This window comes from Triturus cristatus, chromosome 3_2 (genome assembly GCF_964204655.1).
Source record: "Triturus cristatus chromosome 3_2, aTriCri1.1, whole genome shotgun sequence".
In the NCBI taxonomy this organism is placed as follows: domain Eukaryota; kingdom Metazoa; phylum Chordata; class Amphibia; order Caudata; family Salamandridae; genus Triturus; species Triturus cristatus.
Window position 1 is genome coordinate 560,594,384 of NC_140584.1, and position 23,083 is coordinate 560,617,466.

The 23,083-nt window shown below is 48.2% G+C and overlaps 1 protein-coding gene across 1 annotated transcript in view; it reads left to right on the forward strand.

The window, feature by feature from the left end:
• Window positions 1–23,083, forward strand: part of VPS13C (vacuolar protein sorting 13 homolog C) — a 2,873,871-nt gene that overhangs the window by 1,332,346 nt on the left and 1,518,442 nt on the right. The window contains exon 43 of the mRNA XM_085648297.1: window positions 22,916–23,083. Within this exon, the coding sequence (XP_085504423.1) occupies window positions 22,916–23,083 (168 nt within the window). The remainder of the gene's footprint in view (window positions 1–22,915) is intronic.

Here is a 23,083-nt window from a genome sequence, read left to right on the forward strand (position 1 = left end):
TAGACCTGGCCATATGCAAATCAGTCTTGACTCTGTGCCTCATGGGAAGAGTCCAGCCCGAACTGCCAAGCCACGCCCTCCCTGGACCGGAAACAAGCATCCTAGGACCGGTTTTGGGGTTTCACCCCTCTTCAGCCAGGATAGCTTGATTCCAGTGGCACAGTGAGCCCTAAGTGCACCAGGTATGCCCAGACGTGGGTCCTGGGCTCACTGTGCCACTGTAATCAAGCTATCCAGGCTGAAGAGGGGTGAAACCCAGAAACTGGTCCTAGGATGCTTGTTTCCGGTCCGGGGAGGACCTGGCTTGGCAGTTCGGGCTGGACTGTTCCCATGAGGCACAGGGTCAAGACTGATTTGCATATGGCCAGGTCTAAACTGGGGTGGCATGGTGAGCAAAGGAATGATGGATTTAACCCAGATCTCTTGACTGGGGGTGAATGTTTTGATTTGTTCTGCATTCTGTCCATCAATTGTGTGTCTTTTGTTTTCTGTCCCTGAGGCTCTTATCAAGAGGCCAGCCAACTAGCCCTCTGGTGGTCCTGGAATCATGATGCAGGTCCAGCTCTTTTTACTCAGGCAGCAGGGCACCAGAGTAGCAGTCTTTCTCACAGACCAGCCCAGCTGTCCTTCTGAGTCTTCCACAAGTCCAGAGGTGTACTGAAGAGTTGAATCTGAAGGTCCATTATTTATACTTGATGTCAGCTTTGTAGTAGGAAAAGGTTCTGAAGGTTTCCACCCCCAGAGCTGTCTGGAATTTCATGCCTCCCTGCCTTGGCCCCAGATAACAAGTCAGTGAGCAGAGATTGCTTCTCTCTTTCCAACTTGTTCTGTCTAAAGTGCAAGCATAGCTCTGAGAAATTTGGAGTTATATTTGTGAACTTTACATACCTCAAGCACTAAATAACAGGCACTCTGCTCTGCGCAGAGCCTTCATGATAGAGTCCCAGGGTTACTGATTCTTCCTAATTGTTTTGGTAGTTATATTTACTGGTATACTTCAGCATGCTTGTTCACTTTATGCATATTTATGTTTTGTGCGATTTTAAATAATTGTCATTGTGTGTAATGGTGCAATTGTTCTGATTACCCACACAAAGTCTGTGTGTTCTGCACTTTAAGTTTATTATTAAGTCTTTGAGTTAACCTGTTATGTGAACGAGATATAATTGTCACCCCTGTGCGCTAGACTCAAGTTCCTTTCTCTCTACACCTTCCGATGCAGATCTGCAACAATGCTACCAAATTTTTCAGGTATTTCAATGACTTCCAAACCTTCACAGAGTACTAGACAATGATGTCCCCACTGAAATTGACAGAATTCAAGCTATGCTGTGTCAGCAGGAAGCAGATGTTGGTTATAGATCCAAATGAGGTGCATCTTTGTTTCTCGTTGTAGGAGGCTGTTTTAGTATATGATGCACACTTATTCAAGTGGTGCACCTTGCACTAATCCAGGCAACCCTTATGGTGATTTTAGTGGTCTTTGATAACCGTAGCAAGCTCTCATAGTGGTAGCTATGGACAGCTACCTTCAGGCTTATCTTGAAGGACTGTTAAGCAGCTTATTTTACCAGTTTATTCTTGTGGTGCGAGTTAAATGAAAAAGAACCACACAGTGTTTATATAAAAATATTTCTATTTATTAAAACCCTCACTAACACATTGGTATATCTCCTACAAGGCGATATCAACACAATACATCAAAATACTTCAAATGCATTCGGGTAAGTAAGTGCAAAATACAGTGGTCTCCAAGCCATATACTAAAAAAGAGGGATGAGAACCATTTACGGAGTCAGGACTTGGACCAGAAGACTCGGAGGAGCTGGGTACACAAGGAACCAGAACAAAACCAAGGGATGCAGTTCCTCTAGGGTAGCAAGGGAATGGGAGGGGGGAGAGCGATTAGTCTCTATAGAATGCCCTCACACACCTAGCAAGGTGTCATGCTTCATCATAGGGCTGTGCTCCTCGTCGGGCCGGCGCTGCAATGCCCGACGGGCTCCCGCGAAGGGGCTCTTTTTCGGAGATCTTTTTTAGAGACAGCCGTATGGGTGCGTGGGGGTCAGTGCAACAGGTGTAGTGAGTGGTGGTGTAGTGAGTTAAAATAGGTATGGTATTGCCAGACAATGAACCATTTTATTCTGATGGTATACCAGCCTAAGTAAAAATAGGTGATCCCAAGGGATTATAATGATCCCTAGGGAGATCAGACGGTCGACATGTTTCTTGCTCTATGCCCAAGCGGGTCGGTGGCAATTCATCAGGACCACGTGAGAGAGTGCTCAAAAAATGTGTATCAACTATACTACATAATTTAGTGATGCAGAAATTATCAATACATCACCATGCAATCCAATTGGGTCCCTGAGAGTAATGGACCCGTTGTTGCGGTACCTGGAAGAGAAAGGGGACAAGGGAGGACAACACAGACACATAAAACAAAATTAGAGAATTAGGTGCTATTGGGCTCCTGAAGGGAACCGTGCGTATGGTGTGGCTGCCTTATGAAAGTGCTCACACAGTGACCCAAAAACCGAGTCATATCTAATCCATATGGGTGTTTGCCAAGTAGGTAATCGGTACAGGCGCTTGGCGGATGCTAAGATATGGAAAACGTTGTGAACAGCTGGCACAGAGAATTAACAGGCGTGGGGCATGCCTTAACGTAACTTGATAAGTGCGACTAGGTGCACACCATAATGAAAATATGCCACAATAATATCCTGTGCGCTAGACATGCTCTGAGGTGGATAAATAAAGGGTGAGACTACGCTCTGGTGAACAGCCCTTCGAATTTGTGACGCGCACTAATGTGGAGGTGGTTGGGATTCGAAATAACGAAAAAAGTGGAGGCGCTAATTCAATGGATACTACTGAGCCCGGCTCGAAGGCCGGGATCGTAATGTAAGTTGTCGGTCCCGTGCGGAGCAAACTCACCCCCATTTGGGACAGAACTTGAAGTACGGGTTCACCTGGCGGCCAGGGAGCGCCTGTCCTAAAACAATACGAACAAGGATTGTTTATAGTGCCTGGCGAGTAAAAGTAACTGTGACGGAACCCAGGGGAGGAGGATTACTTACAGAGTGTCGGCGCATTCACGGCCGGAGACCTACTGCAGCTCAGGCTTCCGTAACTCACCGCTCGGGGTGTGTTGCTGATAAAGGAAGTGAGCGGGCGTGGCACAGGCGGGAGACTAGACCGCTAGTCATGGCTGCCATGATGGAAGTGTCAAACAACTTTATTGTCCAACGAGAAAGGGGATGAACAATCGGCCCGGTTTTACGTGCAAAACACGAGCGTGATAGGAAAACAAAGTGTGTGAGGGATATGTAGGTAATTGGAAGGGATAACATGTGGTTTGATATCCCCTAGACAGACATAGGTATAGATTCTGTCATGAAGATAAAAATAATAAAAAATAATAAAAAGAGTTTTTATGTATTGACTGAGTTTCCGACTGACAAGCCAAAATAGGAGTAAATTATATTTTGACTGGATGTCGGACTCACTAGCCCATGGGTCTTGCCCAGGGTTATCCCTAATAGTCGCTGTCGGTCTTCGCAGATGTTGGCAAAACCCAAGTCATGGACCTTAGTGGGTATGCCCGTCTTAGATATGTAACGGCCATCTCATATCGCCAGACATTCATGTATTATTGAGAGTGGCCCAAGGTATATCATCGTTAAGGCCGTTGGTATGGCTCGAAATTCTAAAGATCCACTGTTGTTCCTTGCGGAAGAGGGCTTCCTTGCTGATTATTGGGAAGGCTTGAAGGACTGTCCATGAGAGGTCGTTGGCAGTGTGATTAGCTTCCAAGAAATGTGTGCACATTTTCGTGCTGATCTTTTTGCATCTAATGTTACTCCGATGCTCGGAGATCCTGATCTTTACTGGACGTGTCGTCATGCCAATGTACAATAGGTCACATGGGCACTGGATTAAGTAAATGCAATTGCGGGTATTGCAATTGGTATGGGATCTTTGTTGCCAATTCAGAGTTTCTGAGAAGGTTATAGATTTACTCGTTTTAGTGAGGTTACAAGCTGTGCATTGTCCGCATGGATGGTGGCCTGTCACAGGTGGGAGTCCCCACAGTCTCTGCTCAGCTCGTGGGGCTGGTTTGGGTCTGGTGCTGATAAGCATAGTTTTCAAATTGTCGGTTCTTTTGAATGCGAAACGTGGTTTTGGAGCTTCCCAGCCTCCTACCGATAAAAGTTTCCAATGCCTTTTGATTATTTTTTGGAAGGTGTTTGATTCAGAGGTGAAGGTGCTTACACAAGTAATTAGGTCGGTTTTCATTTTCTCTGTAGAGGCCAGCAAGACATCTCTGTTGGTATTGCGAGCCCTTTTGTAGGCCGTTTGTGTAATGGTGCCCGGATATTCCCTGCGGGCTAGGTGGCCAGTGAGCTCGTGTGCCTGTGATTTGAAGTCCTCCAGTGCGCTACAATTTCGACGTAGTCTAAGATATTGTCCGTATGGCAGGTTGTTACGTAAAGCCTTGGGGTGAAAGCTACTAAAGAGTAGTGGGCTATGGCTGTCAGTCGGTTTTTTGTAAGTTTTGGTGTTCAACCCCAAAGTGCTTTTTTGAATGAGCAGATCCAGAAACGGCAGTTCAAGCACGGAGGAGTTGGCTGTGAACCGCAGGTAGGGGTTTAGGGAATTCACCCACGCTACAAAACGAGGGATGGCATTCAGATCCCCTTTCCAAAAAATGAGTATATCGTCAATATACCTCCGCCAAAGGGTAATGTTACCCTGGTAGATATTGGTCTCAGAAAGGATGTGGTTGGCCTCAAAATGACCCATGTAGAGGCATGCCAGGCTGGGAGCAAATGTGCTCCCCATCGAAGTGCCCTGGACTTGATGGTACATCCGGTCTTCGAATTGGAAGTAGTTTTTTGTTAGGGCAATCTCTGCACACTCCATAATGAAAGAGATCACCTCTGAATCAAACACCTTCCAAAAAATAATCAAAAGGCATTGGAAACTTTTATCGGTAGGAGGCTGGGAAGCTCCAAAACCACGTTTCGCATTCAAAAGAACCAACAATTTGAAAACTATGCTTATCAGCACCAGACCCAAACCAGCCCCACGAGCTGAGCAGAGACTGTGGGGACTCCCACCTGTGACAGGCCACCATCCATGCGGACAATGCACAGCTTGTAACCTCACTAAAACGAGTAAATCTATAACCTTCTCGGAAACTCTGAATTGGCAACAAAGATCCCATACCAATTGCAATACCCGCAATTGCATTTACTTAATCCAGTGCCCATGTGACCTATTGTACATTGGCATGACGACACGTCCAGTAAAGATCAGGATCTCCGAGCATCGGAGTAACATTAGATGCAAAAAGATCAGCACGAAAATGTGCACACATTTCTTGGAAGCTAATCACACTGCCAACGACCTCTCATGGACAGTCCTTCAAGCCTTCCCAATAATCAGCAAGGAAGCCCTCTTCCGCAAGGAACAACAGTGGATCTTTAGAATTTCGAGCCATACCAACGGCCTTAACGATGATATACCTTGGGCCACTCTCAATAATACATGAATGTCTGGCGATATGAGATGGCCGTTACATATCTAAGACGGGCATACCCACTAAGGTCCATGACTTGGGTTTTGCCAACATCTGCGAAGACCGACAGCGACTATTAGGGATAACCCTGGGCAAGACCCATGGGCTAGTGAGTCCGACATCCAGTCAAAATATAATTTACTCCTATTTTGGCTTGTCAGTCGGAAACTCAGTCAATACATAAAAACTCTTTTTATTATTTTTTATTATTTTTATCATCATGACAGAATCTATACCTATGTCTGTCTAGGGGATATCAAACCACATGTTATCCCTTCCAATTACCTACATATCCCTCACACACTTTGTTTTCCTATCACGCTCGTGTTTTGCACGTAAAACCGGGCCGATTGTTCATCCCCTTTCTCGTTGGACAATAAAGTTGTTTGACACTTCCATCATGGCAGCCATGACTAGCGGTCTAGTCTCCCACCTGTGCCACGCCCGCTCACTTCCTTTATCAGCAACACACCCCGAGCGGTGAGTTACGGAAGCCTGAGCCGCAGTAGGTCTCCGGCCGTGAATGCGCCGACACTCTGTAAGTAATCCTCCTCCCCTGGGTTCCGTCACAGTTACTTTTACTCGCCAGGCACTATAAACAATCCTTGTTCGTATTGTTTTAGGACAGGCGCTCCCTGGCCGCCAGGTGAACCGTACTTCAAGTTCTGTCCCAAATGGGGGTGAGTTTGCTCCGCACGGGACCGACAACTTACATTACGATCCCGGCCTTCGAGCCGGGCTCAGTAGTATCCATTGAATTAGCGCCTCCACTTTTTTCGTTATTTCGAATCCCAACCACCTCCACATTAGTGCGCGTCACAAATTCGAAGGGCTGTTCACCAGAGCGTAGTCTCACCCTTTATTTATCCACCTCAGAGCATGTCTAGCGCACAGGATATTATTGTGGCATATTTTCATTATGGTGTGCACCTAGTCGCACTTATCAAGTTACGTTAAGGCATGCCCCACGCCTGTTAATTCTCTGTGCCAGCTGTTCACAACGTTTTCCATATCTTAGCATCCGCCAAGCGCCTGTACCGATTACCTACTTGGCAAACACCCATATGGATTAGATATGACTCTGTTTTTGGGTCACTGTGTGAGCACTTTCATAAGGCAGCCACACCATACGCACGGTTCCCTTCAGGAGCCCAATAGCACCTAATTCTCTAATTTTGTTTTATGTGTCTGTGTTGTCCTCCCTTGTCCCCTTTCTCTTCCAGGTACCGCAACAACGGGTCCATTACTCTCAGGGACCCAATTGGATTGCATGGTGATGTATTGATAATTTCTGCATCACTAAATTATGTAGTAGAGTTGATACACATTTTTTGAGCACTCTCTCACGTGGTCCTGATGAATTGCCATCGACCCGTTTGGACATAGAGCAAGAAACATGTCGACCGTCTGATCTCCCTAGGGATCATTATAATCCCTTGGGATCACCTATTTTTACTTAGGCTGGTATACCATCAGAATAATATGGTTCATTGTCTGGCAATACCATACCTATTTTAACTCACTACACCACCACTCACTACACCTGTTGCACTGACCCCCACGCACCCATACGGCTGTCTCTAAAAAAGATCTCCGAAAAAGAGCCCCTTCGCGGGAGCCCGTCGGGCATTGCAGCGCCGGCCCGACGAGGAGCACAGCCCTATGATGAAGCATGACACCTTGCTAGGTGTGTGAGGGCATTCTATAGAGACTAATCGCTCTCCCCCCTCCCATTCCCTTGCTACCCTAGAGGAACTGCATCCCTTGGTTTTGTTCTGTATTCCTTGGAGCACGGTGCAGGACCTCTTTAAAAAGCTCTTGGTTCCTCCTCCTTTTTGATACACAAGGAACCACCCAAGGTAAGTACCCAGGAACCCCATGAAGGCTGTGTGCAGAATGTGAACACAGCTGTGTGTCCAATAGAAGGCATCGGGGATGACACAGTTGCAGTTTTTAAGAAGGAGTACCCTTCCCAGTGGACCCTGAAGAATTCTCTTGGAGGACAGAAGGTTGGAGAGCCACCCCAACTGTGGATGCCCCGGGAACCAAGTTACCTATACCAGGGAAACAAGGTGCATAGGGGTGAAGAGACGTCTGAAACCTCTTTAGACGACAATGGAAGACTTAGAAGATAATGCCTCTGGAGAAGAAGGTGAAGAAGTCTGATGGAGTCCAAGGGTGGATTCTGGAAGTGAAGACCCTGCAAGCAGAAGGGACAGAGTCTATGCAACTTGGTGGTGACCAGGATGCACAAAGACACAATGTCCACCGATGTCTAGAGGTTTAGAAGAGTTAACTGTGACCTTGTCACTGGCACTGTGAGGACCAGGCGATTCTTAGGAAGACCAGGAGCCATGCACGAGCTGGCCGACGTCGGATGTCAGTGACTAGGTGGTGGGTGTCCGGCGGGAGCACCAACAAGCCTTGGTTACCGCAACTGGCGTGGAAAACGAAGAAGGAGCAACATTGGGACCAGCAAGGTCCAAGGGACTCACCATCAGCAGGAGAGTCCGAGCAGGCCCCAAGTAAGCAGGGGAGCCCGCTGAAGCAGTAGAAGACCCTCAGGAGAACCCATAGGCCGAAGGCACAGGAGTCATAAGAGGACCTCGAGCAGCTCACCAAAGATAATGCCCCACAGTGCAGATAATTTGGCGAGGACGGTAATCTTGAAGGGGAGGGATGCTGGATGATGGAGCTTATTGCAGCTTGAAGATCTCTGGAGTGCAGAGCCAACAAGCCCTGCCAGCTGCAAGTCGACCCGTTGCATAGGGGTTTGGTCCCAGTGCTTCCAACGAGGGATACTGGCCTCAAAATAGCAAAGAAAATATCTCGGGTCTTGAGGGAGTTGCAGAACCACCACCTGTGTTGTTGAGCCTAGAGAAGTCCGTAGAACATCAGGAACAGCAGACCGGTCTGCGTGGTTGCGGTGCCTGCAGATGCAGGGGAGTGACTTCTTCACTCCAAGGGACATTTCTTTGGGTGTCCTTGATGCCCACAGATCTGTTGCAGAAACTGGCATAAGCACAGACACAGACGAAGAAGACTTGCAGAACAGTGAGACCAGGAGCAGCAGGAGTCTTCCTTGGTGCAGTCTCGGTTCCAGGCGAAATCCAAGTGTCCAGACGATCGAAGAGCGACGTAGTTTCAGGGTTGAGTCTTGTCACATGATGAATCTGAGGACCCACCCACAGGTACGCCCTTAAATACTTTAAGGAAATGGTTGGAACGGCTCGGGGTTCACTCTCAGAGGAGGGGACAGAGGGGAGGATGCTCCCATGGCCTTTGTCCAGTTTCGCACCTTAGTGGGAGCCAATGGCTCCCTGAACTGGCTCAAACTGAAGTATGCAAGGAGGGCATCCGTTGTGCCCTTCAAATCAATCTGGTGGCACTGGCGATACAGTAAGTCCTGTCTGGGAGGTGGTCACCCTAGCACCCTCGTACCATATACTAGGGACTTACAAGGGTACACCAGAAGCCAATTATGGATGTACAAAAGTACTTACCATCAATTTAGGGAGAAAACACAGTGACTGGGGTCCTGGTTAGCAGAATCTCAGTCAGACTAGGTAAAAAACATACTGACACCAAGCAAAAAGTAGGGGTAGCCATTCTAGAAGGCAGTCGGTGAAGTCTGAGATTGGAGGGGCTGGGAGAAGGCAACATTTTTTGGAGGTAGTTGGTGAGTTGCTTTGCAATTTCTTTTTATGGGGTTGAATTAGTTCTCCGGCTGATAGACAAAATCAAGTTACATATGTAGAAGGTGGGCAAAGTTATTGTCATTTTAGCAGCAGAGTTCACAGCTTAAAACATATATTTTGGGAATTAGGGGGAGATCAGCGCAGGCTCCTTCATAGGCCTAGCAACAAAGCACCACATGCTGCCAAGTCTGCAGTGTTGAAAGAGTGTAGGAAAGCGCCCCTTTTTGCATGGTTACCCCCCACTTTTTGCCTGACATCTGATGCAACCTGACTTGATGTGCTATGGGTCCCTGCCAATCAGGTTCCCAGGGCCTGTGTTCTTTCCCAAGACTGCACCTTTGTATCCACAATTGGCACATCCCTGTCTACTGGTAAGCCCTTTGTGAAAGGTACCATGGGTACCAAGGGCACTGTGACCAGGGAAGGCCTCTAAGGGCTGCAGCACCTATTGTGCCACCCTTAGAAGCCCTGCACCTTAACACACACACACTGCCCCTGCAGGCTGCATGTTTTGGTGCAGAGAAAAGTGAAGTCATTTAGCCCTGTGTTTCGTTGATTCTTTTGGGGTTTTCTTAAAGAAACATGTCTGTTATTACCACACCATGTTTCTTCTATATTAATATTTCAAAGATTGATCTTTTTGGCACTCTGCTGCCACAGCCAGTTTCCATAGTGGCTCCGTGTTCTGGTGTGGAAGGTTTCACAGAAGAAACGGACGTCCACAGCCCGGAGTGGACTTGCATGGCTCCCCTGACGTCAAGACCGGAGTCGATGTCATCAAGGAGCTGTACGACGCCGTCCCCAGGCTCGCAGAGGCACTGCTGAAAAATTTCCGGATCCAGACTGGCGCCTGGGGAGAATTCAAAAGTTAATGAATCTGCGGCTAGCCTGTGTGTCTCAAGATGTTATGTTACCAAAGGTAAGTAACGTTTACATCAGTTCTTGATTCAGTGAATACAATAAATGCTAAAGACAACCTATGGATAAGCCTAACTGCTCGCATCCACACTACCACAAAGAGGGCTGTAAGTACTTACCTAATTTAGCCTCTGCTATACCTCTGGGGGCTCCCTGGACTCTGTGCATACTATACCTCATTTTGGCATAGTATATACAGAGCCAGCTTCTTACATTGGTGGATCAGTGGTGCATTTATTGGACTAACTTAGTCAACCTCTCATCATATGACAAGAATCAAAAAATTGTCTTTAGTCCAAATCATTTTTTGAACTGACTATTTTTTCTAAAAGTCTTGTTAGGGCTTTGTGTTAAGACCCTGCAGTATTTTATTTTTAGAAAAGTAGAAGTCACTGAAGTTAGGGGGGAAATAGCTAGAACTGTTAGTGTAGGACTTCCAAAAAGAACCCCACTGTAGAAATATAATGAGCAATCCAGGGAATATGGCTGAGGAGCTCGACCTCACCCCATACTCCAACCTAGATATTAGAGAGTTAAGGCTTCTCTGTAAGGCTAAACAGATATGAACTGGGTAACCCTACCAGGAGACCACTCCAGGAGTTCCTGGCAGGGCACGCAAGGAACCACCCCACAGAAGAAGGTGAAGACCTTCAAGAGAATAGGTAAAGTAGTGAGGATGATGAAGTCTTAGACCAACCACCTCAGCTACTTAGGGAGGAAAGGGACTTTGTGTCCTACCCTCCACACCCAAGAGGTACAGGGGCTGGCTCCTATAGAGGTAGTGCCAACTCCAAACCAGACAGTGAGGACAGCCTCACTGAGGAGGATCTCCTTTTAATAGGGATGACCAAAAGACTAGATCTAGAGACTAGGCTCCTAGCTCTAGAAAAAGAGAGCAGAGATGGGCATATCAATAGTGACAGCAATTTAAAAAGTTTAGAAAGAGAAGGATCCTATGATCCTAAAATCCCCAAAGGGATTGCCCCTGAATTTGAGGACCGTGATGACATCACCAAGTGGTTCACAGCATTTGATAGGGCTTGTGCAGCCAGAAAAGTGAGGACGTCTCTCTGGGGGGCACTCCTATGGGAACTGCTCTCTGATAAGTGCAGAGACAGACTACTGACACTTAGAGTGGCAGAAAAAAAGTGCTATGAACTCTTGAAGAGCACACTGATTGAGGGCTTTGGACTCACTACTGAGGAGTACAGAATTAAATTTAGGAGGGCTCAGAAATCCCAGAGTCAGTCCTGGGTGGAATTCGTAGACTACTCAGTAAAGACACTAGGTGGCTGGTTGACTGGAAGTAAAGTGCAAGATTAAGATGGTCTTTGTAATTTGTTTATGAAAGAACACATTTTAAGTAACTGCATCAATGAAAGTTGCATCAGCATCTGGTAGACCTAGGTCCCAAGAATTGGGAAAGAAGGCAGACCACTGGGTCAAGACAAGGGTAACCAAGACAACCACTGGGGTGACCAAAAGAAAGGGGTCACCTCCCAAGGGGAAAGAGGGCGAGAAACCCAAAGATTAAACACAAGATTCTTCTAAATGCTCCTAAATTTCTGGTCAGAGGGCGGGCCCAAGAACTCTTCCTAGCCCACTAGTGGGTATACGGGGAAAAAGTTTGATCCTGCAAAGGCCTGATGTCTCCACTGTAACAAGAACGGACACCAAACTGGAGATGCTGCCTGTCCCAACAAACCACCTCCTAGCCCCCCACCAGTACCTACAGGTATGGCAACTCTCCAGATGGAATCAGTAGAGTGCCCAGAGCAAATCGGGGTTCACACTGAGGTTGTTTTAGTCACTGAAGAGCCACTTTGACTCTCTGGCCTCCTACTTTAATGTACCCCTTAGTGAATGGTACTAAGATAGAAGCCCTGAGGGATACAGGTGCCAGTGTCACCATGGTGAGAGATACACTGGTTTCCCCAGAGCAATGCCTAACTGGATAAACCTATCCATGTACCAATTCTGACAGTGTCACCACTAACTATGCCATGGCTATCGTGAAATCAGACTTTGGGGGGGGGGGGGGTGGTTGCTGGTCAGAAACAGGTAGTGGTCTCTCCAAAGTCTCTGCTTGGAAATGATATGGAGACCTCAACATGGGCTGAGGTAGAAACAAAGACACATGCAGCCATGCTACAAATCCCTGAGATAGTGTTTAAAAAAAGAAGTACACAGTGCCTAGCACAGGGTTAAAAAGGAGGACTGGAGCCTGAAATGATGGTCCAGCCTCCAGGTAAAGGAAAGGTAGGAAGACTGGTGAAGCAGCTTCCATACAGCAAAAAGATCAGGACCTGTCTCCTCAGGGAGGGGACTTGTCAGCTTCAGAGGGAATTGAACCCATGGAGTTTCTACCTTACAAGGTAGAGCTCTTGGGGCCAGGGACCCTCTAGGGAACAGTTGTGCCTTGGGCAGCAGGTCTCCCCCACTCTTGAACGCCTGGGGCAGAAAGCTGCTGCGCAGGAGCAATGAGATGTCAATGGCTCCCACACAGTCTTTTGGGAGGAAGGCCTCCTGTGCAGTGAGGCCAGAGACCCCAAACTTGGAGCCACTAGTAGAGTGGTAGTGCCTCAGCTGTATAGGGAGTTCCTACACACCTTAGTACATGACATCCCCCTAGCTCGGCATCTGGACCAGACCAAAACATGGGAAAGATTGATCACCCACTTTTTTTTGCCCCAGATTTTCCAACAAGTGAAGGAGTTTGTAAGCTCCTGTGTCACCAGTCAAGCTAGTATCAAGACAGGAGGGCACCCAAACGCCCCCTAATCACACTACCAGTGGTTGGGATTCCATTTAAGAGGGTAGGAGTGGATATAGTGGGTCCATTTGAACCACCCATAGCCTTAGGAATACAACGAATAAAACAATGGAAATAATCGCAGTGTCAAGCATCGAGAATGAAAATAATACTTAGATGCTTGGTAGGAATATGCCCCATATGGTATATGAGATTGGAGGTACGTAGCTTGGGGGCACAATACGTATTAGTAGGTATCTGTAAGTTATTGATGCCCTTATGTGTCAAAATAGAAAATGGAACAATCTTAAACGTAGTTGGAGTCAGAAGATTCATAGAAAGATCCGCAGCTCACCAATGTATGTTAGCATCAGTGGACAGTGAATGCTCCAAATGCACCCCGTTCTGTAGATATTATCCAGCTCAGTTGAAAGAATCGAGGATTTCTTTCAACATTCTCGACGCTTGACACTGTGATTCTTTCCATTGTTTTATTCTACTTTTCAACAAAATGATTAGAGGACTACTGACCTTATTTGTGTCTACTAAGTTCGCGTCCGAGCCTTGAGGAAGTCATCTACACGCCAAAACATGTGTCTGCTATCTGCATCAACGTGACTACAACATTTCTACTAGACTATAAGCTTGATTGACATTTCCTATATGGACACTATTCCATTTGTATTGTCTTGTATTTGGACCATATTAGTCTGTACACACAGTTCCTTTTCTCCATTTGTTTGTTTGAAATTCAAATTGACTGACAACAGTAATTTTGCTGTGCTCTATATTGTATCATTTGAATTTATGTATAGAGGGGAATCTCGGTTTTCCTCATACGGGGCAATACTTAATAAGTGGCACAGTGTTTTGTATTGAGCAAGCATATAGATGAAGTTCTTTAATATTTTACAAACATTACGGAGGTGCTGATTGTTCTTTTTATAACCACTGCCATTTGTGATCAGTGTGATACTAACTATCAAGGCATCAAAGTGCCATGGAGGTCTAGTCCAACCCCTTCAACCCAAAATCCAGAACATTCTGGACTAGTAAGCTCCAACAACCCAGACCCATGTCAGGGCATTCCTTGGCTTGACTGTGTATTCTAGGAGGCTTATGAAGGGATATGGGTCCATTGTGACTCCCCTCACTGAACTCACCTCCAACAAGATGCCCAAGAAAGTAAACTGGACAGTTGGCTGCCAAAAGGCTTTTGCTCCCGTAAAAGAGGCAGCTACTCCCAAGGGTCCAGATTACTCCAAGCAGTTCATAGTGCAGACTGATGCCTCTGAGCTATAGAGAGGCCCTATCTCAAACCAATGATGGACAAGACCAACCTGTTGCTTTCATTAGCAGAAGGCTACTCCCCAGAGAGCAGCGTTGGAGTGCCATTGAGAGGGAATCCTCTGCTGTGGATTGGTCCCAAAGAAGCTGAGACTGTACCTGTTTGGTACTTACTTCCCTGTTCAAACTGACCACAGACCTCTCAGATTGCTAATACAGACTGGGACTTTACAGTGGAACATAGACCTGGGACTGCCCATGCCAATGCAGATGGCCTTTCCAGAGTTTTCCACTTAGACAATTAAGTCTCTCTAGGGAAAGGTTAATCTCATCCTCTTTCCTTTTGGGGTAAAGGGAGGCTGTGTATGAAAGTGCCCCTTTTTGCATGGTTTCCCCCCACTTTTTGCTTGACATCTGATGCAACCTGACTTGATGTGCCCTGGGTCCCTGCCAATAAGGTTCCCAGGGCCTTTGTTCTTTCCCAACACTGTACCTTTGTATCCACAATGTGCACATCCCTGGCCACAGGTAAGCCCTTGTAAAATGTACCATGGGTACCAAGGGCACAGTGACCAGGGAAGGCCTCTAAGGGCTGCAGCACCTATTGTGCCACCCTTAGAGGCCATGCACCTTAACACATACACACTGCCACTACATGCTGCATGTTTTGGTGCAGAGAAAAGTGAAGAGTCTGCATGGCACCCATCCCTTTGTGCCATGCCTGCAATCCACTGCCTGAGGTCTAGGTAAGTCATCCCCTAGCAGGGTGCACTACCGTAAGGTGAGGGTACCAATGCATGAGCCCTGTAACCCTACAGTGTATAAGTCCATTCTTAGACATTATAAGTGTAGTAAAGCCTAAAGAGTATATGGTCTGGGAGTTGGTCATTATATACTCTACAGCTCCAGAATGGCTTTACTAAAAACTGGTACGTTTGGCTGCAAACTTCTCTGCACATTAAGCACCAACTGATGCCAGTGTGGGATTTAAAATAAAATGCACTCAGAGGGCATCTTAGGGATGCCCCCTGAAAATCAACCAGCCTTGGTGTGGTTCCTGAATGGCTGTGCACCATTTACCACCACCAGACAGGTTTCTGGACCCCTGGGTGGAGAGCCTCTGCTCTCTGGGTCCAGAAACAAAGCCCATCCTGGGCAGATTTGTCATGCCTCTTCCCCCAGGATGGGCTGGGTCCGTGAAAGGGAAAGCTTCAAAGGCCTGCCACTTTTGGACGCTGTCCCTTACTTTTACTGCCCCCAGCAACTGGCTCCCACCGGTTCTGACTCCCACTCTGGGTGGGAGAATCAGTGGGAAATCCATGCCAGGAAGAGAGGTGTGCCCGCCTTTGCCAACCTCACCCCTCAGGTGGAGAGGCGAGTTGAAGTACACATCTCATTCCCATCCTTCTTGAATATGAGGAATCTCATCCAATTAGGAAGAGGCTCGTGCCCCCTCCCACTGGAGGGTTGCATAATAGGGGGTGTACTCACCCCAAGAAAGAGACACATTGGTCCCGACCTGCACACCCCTTTAATGCCCCTAAATGGAGTATTTAGGGGTGACCCTGAACCTGGCCTCCTCAGATTTGAGGAAGAAAGAAGGACCGACGAGCCATGCTGACCCAGGAAGGAGAAGAGGACACCAACTGCCTTGGCCCCAGTGCTTCCGGTCTGTCTCATCTACACCCTTCCTACAGGAAGAACTCCAGCGAGTCCAGCAGCCAGCAACCCCCAGAGCCCGGAGTACCTGCCCTGCTACCGTTTACGATGCCGTATGTCCCTTCCCCGGCTCCGGCTCTACTGCCGCGGCCGGTTCCTCCTGCAATGGAGGGGGAGGATGACTGGGAGGGGTCCGAGGACCCTCTTGCACGTCAGTGTGACTCCAAGCAGGACTGGGTGGACGATTTGGAGGACGCCGGCGACGTCGATGTCTCTTCTGACCCAGGGTTTGTCTCTCCCCCACCTACCATGGAGGAGGGTGCTTCCTATACGATGGTGCTCCGTCGGGCTGCTGAGGTCCTCCACCTCGATCTTCCTACGATGGCCCTCAAAACTAATCTCCTCACTGAGGTGCTCCAGATGGCGTCTACCTCGTCGGAGCCACTGCTTCCCTTCAACGACGCTCTCAACCGACCTGTTGGGCACTTGGTCTTGGCCGGCCATGGGGGCACCTGTGGATAAGAATGTCGCCAGGCATCACCGCCCGGCGCCTGGTGACCCCGCGTTTCTGACCACTCATCCCACACCTGAGAGTCTGGTCATCCAGGCCTCGAAGTAGCGGAGTGCCTTTCCCACGGCTCCGCTGGATAAGGACTCTAAGAAGCTGGATCAGTTCGGTAAGCGGTTGTTCTCTTCGGCCAGCTTGGGGCTGTGGTTGGTGAACACCGCCTGTTTATTGGGCCGCTATTCCTACGCGCTGTGGGATACGGTACTCAGGTGTTGCCTCAGTGTCCTGAGGTGGTCCATGCTGTGCTTTGCCAGGCGGTTCCTGAGGGTAAGCATGCGGCTAAGTTCGCCATTCGGTGTGGTTTGGACAACGCTGACTCGTTGGGCAGGGCTATTTCTAGGACTGTGGCACTGCGTCGCCACGCCTGGTTGCTATCTACCGGGTTCTCGCCCGATGTCCAGAGCTCGCTCATGGACATGCCCTTCGATGGCACTCGCCTGTTTGGTGATAAGGCCGACAGTGCACTGGAGCGTTTTAAGGACTCGCTGGCCATGGCCAAGTCCTTGGGTCTTTCCACGAAGAGCCCGGCTACTCCTGGTTTTCGTTCCTTTCGTGGCCAAGGCAGGGGTGCCCAGGCACGTTCCTTCAGCAAGCCTGTGCAGAACTAGCCTCAGCGCAGCCGCGGGCGCAGCTTCCGTAGGGGCAGGTCTGGGAATCAGCGTGGGGGACAGTCTACCTCCGCCCCCGCTGCTTCTACCTCCAAACGTTCCTAATCTAAGCTTTGTGGAGCACCCCACGCCTGTGGGTGGCAGGATTCGTCATCACCTCCCCCACTGGCACGCTATCACATCGGACAAGTGGGTTTTGCAGATCATTCGCAAGGGTTACTCCCTTCCCTTCCAGTCCACCCCTCCAGTCATGCCACCTCGGTACCAACGCTTGTCGGGGGAACACTTGGCGACTCTCCAGCAGGAAGTCGCGGCCCTCTTGGCCAAAGGGGCCATCGGGTGCGTCCCTGGGCCATAAGTAGGGAATGGTTGTTATTCTACTTTCTGGTCCCCAAGAAGGACAAAGGGGGTCTGCGTCCGATCTTGGACCTCCGGGACATCAACCGCTTCCTCCGGAAGGAGAAGTACAAAATGCTGACTCTGGCTCAGGTCTTGGCTGCCTTCCACCCTGGAGACTGGATGGTAGCGTTGGACTTGCAGGACGCATATTTTCACATTCCTGTCCTGCCGGCCCACCGGCGTTACTTGCGATTCACGGTAGGCCAGGAGCATTTTCAGTTTGCCATGCTCCCCTTCGGCCTTACCAGCGCCCCTCGGGTGTTCACGAAGGTGATGGCGGTGGTCGCAGCTCATCTGCGCAGGTCGGGGGTGTCAGTCTTCCCCCTACCTCGATGACTGGTTGTTGAAGGCGGGCTCGCCCAAGGCAGTCATCAACCAACTTCAGACTACAGCCGGCCGACCTGCATTTGCTGGGGTTCTCCATCAACGTGCCGAAGTCGCACCGGAGTCCATCTCAGAAGCTCCCCTTCATTGGAGCGCTTCTGGATTCGATGCTGTTTCGGGTTTATCCTCCCGAGCCACGAGTCCGGAATATTCAGGCTATGATTCCGATCTTTCAGCCTCTGTCCTGGGTTTCAGTCAGGATGGCCCTCCGGCTTCTGGGCCTGATGGCCTCCTGCATCCTGCTGGTGACACATGCCAGATGGCATATGCGGGCTCTGCAGTGGGACCTGAAGTTCCAGTGGGCGCAGCATCAGGGCAATCTGTCCGATCATGTCCAGATCTCGAAGGGCAATGCACGACAATTGCGATGGTGGCTCACAAATCGCGATTGGGTCAGTGGCAGATCCCTCTCCCTTCCCCAACCGGAGCACACAGTGGTGACGGATGCGTCCCTCCTGGGATGGAGGCTACTTGGGAGAGGCGGAGATCAGAGGCCTCTGGTTTCCGGCAGAGTCCCGGCTCCATATCAATCTGTTGGAGATTCGGGCGATCCGACTTGCACTGAAGGCATTCCTTCCCTCTGTCCGGGCAAGTGTGGTGCAGGTGTTCACGGACAACACCACCACCATGTGGTATTGCAACAAACTGGGGGGGGGGGTCCTGGACCCTATGTCAGGAGGCTCTGCGCCTCTGGACATGGCTGGAACATCAAGGCATTACCTTGGTGGTTCAACACCTGGCAGGTTCTCTGACCGCCAGGGCGGACGAACTCCGCCGCCAGTGCTTAATGGATCACGAATGGCATCTGAACTCGGACGTGGTGCAAGGTCTCTTCAGCAGAGGGGAGAGCCTTGGTTAGATCTATTGGCCACTGAAGAGAACGCGCAATGTCATCAGTTTTGCGCGTAGGAATTCCAAGGCGGCGCTTTTCGTCACAAGTGGAGTTGCGGTCTATTGTATGCCTTTCCGCCTATACCACTTCTGCCCAGAGTGCTGAAGAAGATTCGGCGCGACTGAGCCCAAGTCATCCTTGTGGCTCCGGATTGGGCACGAAGATACTGGTATCCCGAGCTACTCAGCATGGCGATCGATCCCCCGATCCGTCTGCCTCTTCGGGAGGATCTTCTGTCGCAGCAGCAGGGGACAGTCCTCCACCTGAACCTGTCCAGCCGCCACCTCCATGCATGGAGATTGAGCGGCGACAGTTGATTGCTTTCGATCCTCCTCCCGAGGTCTGTGATGTCATTCTGGCAGCCAGGCGTCCCTCCACTAAAACGGTATACGCCTGCAGGTGGAACAAGTTTGTGGCATGGTGCACAGCGAAGGCTGTGCATCCCCTTTCTGACCCTCTTTCTGAAGTCCTTCTGTTCCTTCTTTCTTTTGCCCAGCAGAGCTCTGCTCTGGGCACTATCAAAGGTTATCTTCAGGCTATCTCCACCTTTTTACGGCTTCCAGATCAGCCTTCTCTTTTTAAGTCCCCGGTTGTTAACTGTTCCTGACAGGCATTACGTACACGTTTCCTCCCGTGCCGTTTATAATGCCTCAATGGAACTTAAAGTTTGTCTTGGCATATCTGATGTGCGCTCCCTTCGTGCCCCTTCATGAATGTCCTTTGCATCTTCTCACTCTCGAGACTGCTTTCCTGGTAGCTATCACCTCTGCCAGACAAGTGAGTGAGCTCCGGGCTCTTTCTTCCAAGCCTCTTTTCCTTTCTGTTCATCTGGACAAGGTGGTTTTAAGGACCCGTCCTTCTTTCTTGCTAAAGGTTGTCACGCCCTTCCACATCGGGCAGACCATCTCTTTGCCCACCTTCTTTCCGCCTCTGTCAAGGGAGGAGGAGAGGCTCCACCGTCTAGACCCAAAACGTGGGCTTGCATTCTATCTGAAGCGTACGCAGCAGTTCCAGGTGGATGACCAGCTCTTTGTTGGCTACGTGGGTGCCAAAAATGGTCGTGCTGTGCACAAAAGGACCATCTCGCAGTGGATCGTTCTGTGCATCAAAGCATGTTACTTCTTGGCTAAGAAGGAGCCTCCTGTGGGGCTGCGATACCATTCGACCAGGGCAACTGCAGCCACTACTGCCTTGGGACGCGGCGTCCCCTTGCAGGACATTTGTCAGGCAGCTACGTGGTCTTCGCTTCACACATTTACCAAGCATTACTGCCTTGACAGTCGGGTCCGGAGAGACGGCTTCTTTGGCTGTTCTGTTCTCCGTGACTTTCTGGTGTAATCTTGTTCACAGACCCACCACCTGGGTTGGTATTGCTGGGGTATCTATTCTAAGGTAAGGAATCTGTCACTAACGTGTCTCTTTCAGATGCACAAGTTACTACTTGTGTAACGATATATCTGTAAGAGACATTAGTTAATGATAGATTATCGGAGTGTAGGGTAGTAGCCAATAGACCACCTACCCCTGGGGTGTCTGCACCCCCTAAATGACCACTTCCAGCAAGGAGTGGGAATAATCTTGACACAGAGTTCCTAGTTCCATCAAAACCAAGATGGTGAAACCCTTCTTCGACTGACCACTTCAGGTGGTGTGCCTAGCCTGTAAAGGTGACACGCCTTCTGACTATCTAATTGCCTGCATGCTCTGGTGCCAAATGGCCTCAGGGCAGGGCGTGATATTCCCCAGGTCTGGGGGGAAGCCATGGTCACATTTCAAAGGCAGTAGAGGCTTTGAAGCCTCTAGCCTTCAGATGTTAATCTGTAAGCCATCTTTCTGGAGGAGGTGTGATCACCAGATACCAGTCAGCCAGCCTACTCTTTGAGTAGTAAGGGTTTAAGGGGCACCTCCAAGGTGCCCTCTTTGTGCATGTCAGAATTAATGGGTACTGGCATTAGCCGGAATTTATTAAGATGAGATGTTTGATGCCAAACATCAGTATTTGCAGTGAAGCCATTCTGTAGCTGGGTAACTCGTAATGACTAGTGCCCAGTACATACCTTAAGATGGCTTCCTGATCACTTGCAATGCTTTGCGATGGAACTAGGCATTGCAGGGACACATCTGCTTGTGCAGATGTGCCCTCACATGTAATATAATGCACCGTGCCTTAGGACGCTAAGACCTGTTGTAGGGGTGACCCGCATATAATATGTGCAGTGTACAGGGGTATGGCAGATGTCGTGTTTTCAGTATGGTTTGCACCATTTCACACATCCAGCAATGGCAGTCTGCATGCAGTTTGTATGTTGGTCCCTTAGGCTGGCACAATACATGCTGCACCCCTTATGGATCTTCTTTAGTACCCATACCCTGGGTACCAGGGACACCATTTACTAGGGCTTACCGGGGTGCTAAAGTCCTTGCCAATTTGGTTACAATTGAAAATTTGTCTTGTTCATAAGGAAAGAGCACTGTGGCCTTGTTAGCAAGGACATAGTGCACTACCAATCAACAACATCAGTATATGTGAGCAAAAAGTGGGGGTGACCATGTCAAAAAGTGGCACTTTCCTACAGCATCCCCAGCTCTGGACTGATAGAAAACTTGTCTTGTTCCCTCTCTAGAGCCTGATAGAAAAATACAGGAAGTAAAGGCAATGCTCATGTTTCCATATGTCCTCTCTCACGGCCAGGCTACACAGTGTTTTTCTCAGGATTTCAGCCAAAGCCATGTAATAGAGAAGGCATGAGTGCCACTTTGACAGAGTTAAGGTATTGCCAATGTCCTATCCTTGAGAATGGTTTTATTTTGATTGAGACTATGGGCGAACCTTTATACCAATGTGTTCCAGCAGGACTTCTTGATGTATTATCTTTAAAACGAGGTAATGAATGCTTTAACCATTGGTCTTACCTAATAACTCACTAAGAGCAGCCTGGTCATACCTTACAGACATATTTAATTCGCCTATTTCTGTTGATGAACCAAATTTTGGGATAAAGAGACAATTGTGATTTCATGTGGATTAATAAATCAAAATTGCAACAGGTCTATTGTCTTATTAGTCAAATTGAGGCCATGAGCCTGTGAACTATTTATGCTTCATCTGCGACATTATATCAAGGTTCCATTTGGACACTCTCCCTCTTTGTACCTTCTTGGTATGATGGAGCGAAAGGAATGTTGACATCTGTCCCTCACATCTCTTATTGGACGATGAGATGCATTTCCTTTCCTCTTACCCAATTCATCAGGCCTTAAAGCGGGGTATACGGAAATCTTTGTTTTTAGGATTCATTTTCACAAATAGGAAGGAAGGTGTCCGCCAATACAAAATGTTTGATAAATTATTAAGTAAACAATACTTTCAATTGGCTTTGGGTTTCATTGTGTTTAAGTATTATCTACTATTTCTGATAGTGATTTTATTTAAAATCTATAAGTTATTTGCTTTGTGTGTATATTTGAAAAGGTGATCGTGTACGAATGGCGATATTGTATTTATGTTTTTGTATTGGTGTATGGATCTAAACATTCATCCAAAATAACTGTTTATTTGTTGATTAATGCTTCTCTGAACTTTTCCCATTTACCTAATGTCATGCTCTCCCCCAATTCACAAAAGCTACTATACATGGAATTGGTTACCATGTCAATCCATGATCATAACCTACTGCCATCTGCCTGGTCCCGTCTACGGTTTCATCATACTTGTAGTATTTGATGAGAGAGCAGAGTGTGTATAAGTCAGTGTAGTGTGTACTAGCTGTGATTGGCTCTTCACTCCACACAGGCCTGTCCCATCGAAAATAAAATTCTGTATAACGCAACGTACAGCGTCTTTAAGCACGTGTGTCTTGTTCACCTGTGTGGATTTTGCGTCTCATAAACCACAGATGTGCTGATGCACATTGATGGATTAAACATGTAAGTCAATCGTGTTTACAAAAAAAAAAGCAGGTGCCGGTAACTGGTTATTGCCTTTTGATGCCTTCAATACTGTTACACTTTCCAAAAACTAATAGAATATAGTGTGTGGATTTAGGACATAGTGCCAAACAAAACAACAAGATGAACTAGGATGGATGTATTTTGCTGACAATAATTAAACTTCAGTTTTGTTATTGCACTTAAAGTTGACAATATTCTTATGCCACTTGTAGGCTGTTTCCATTGTTGGCGATGAAGTATTCAGATTTCACATGTCACTGTATCCAGATGCCACTGAAGGTGATGCCTACACAGATATGTCTAAAGTGGATAGCAGGATGTCTTTAAAAGTGGGCTGCATCCAGATTGTTTATGTTCATAAATTCCTCATGTCACTTTTG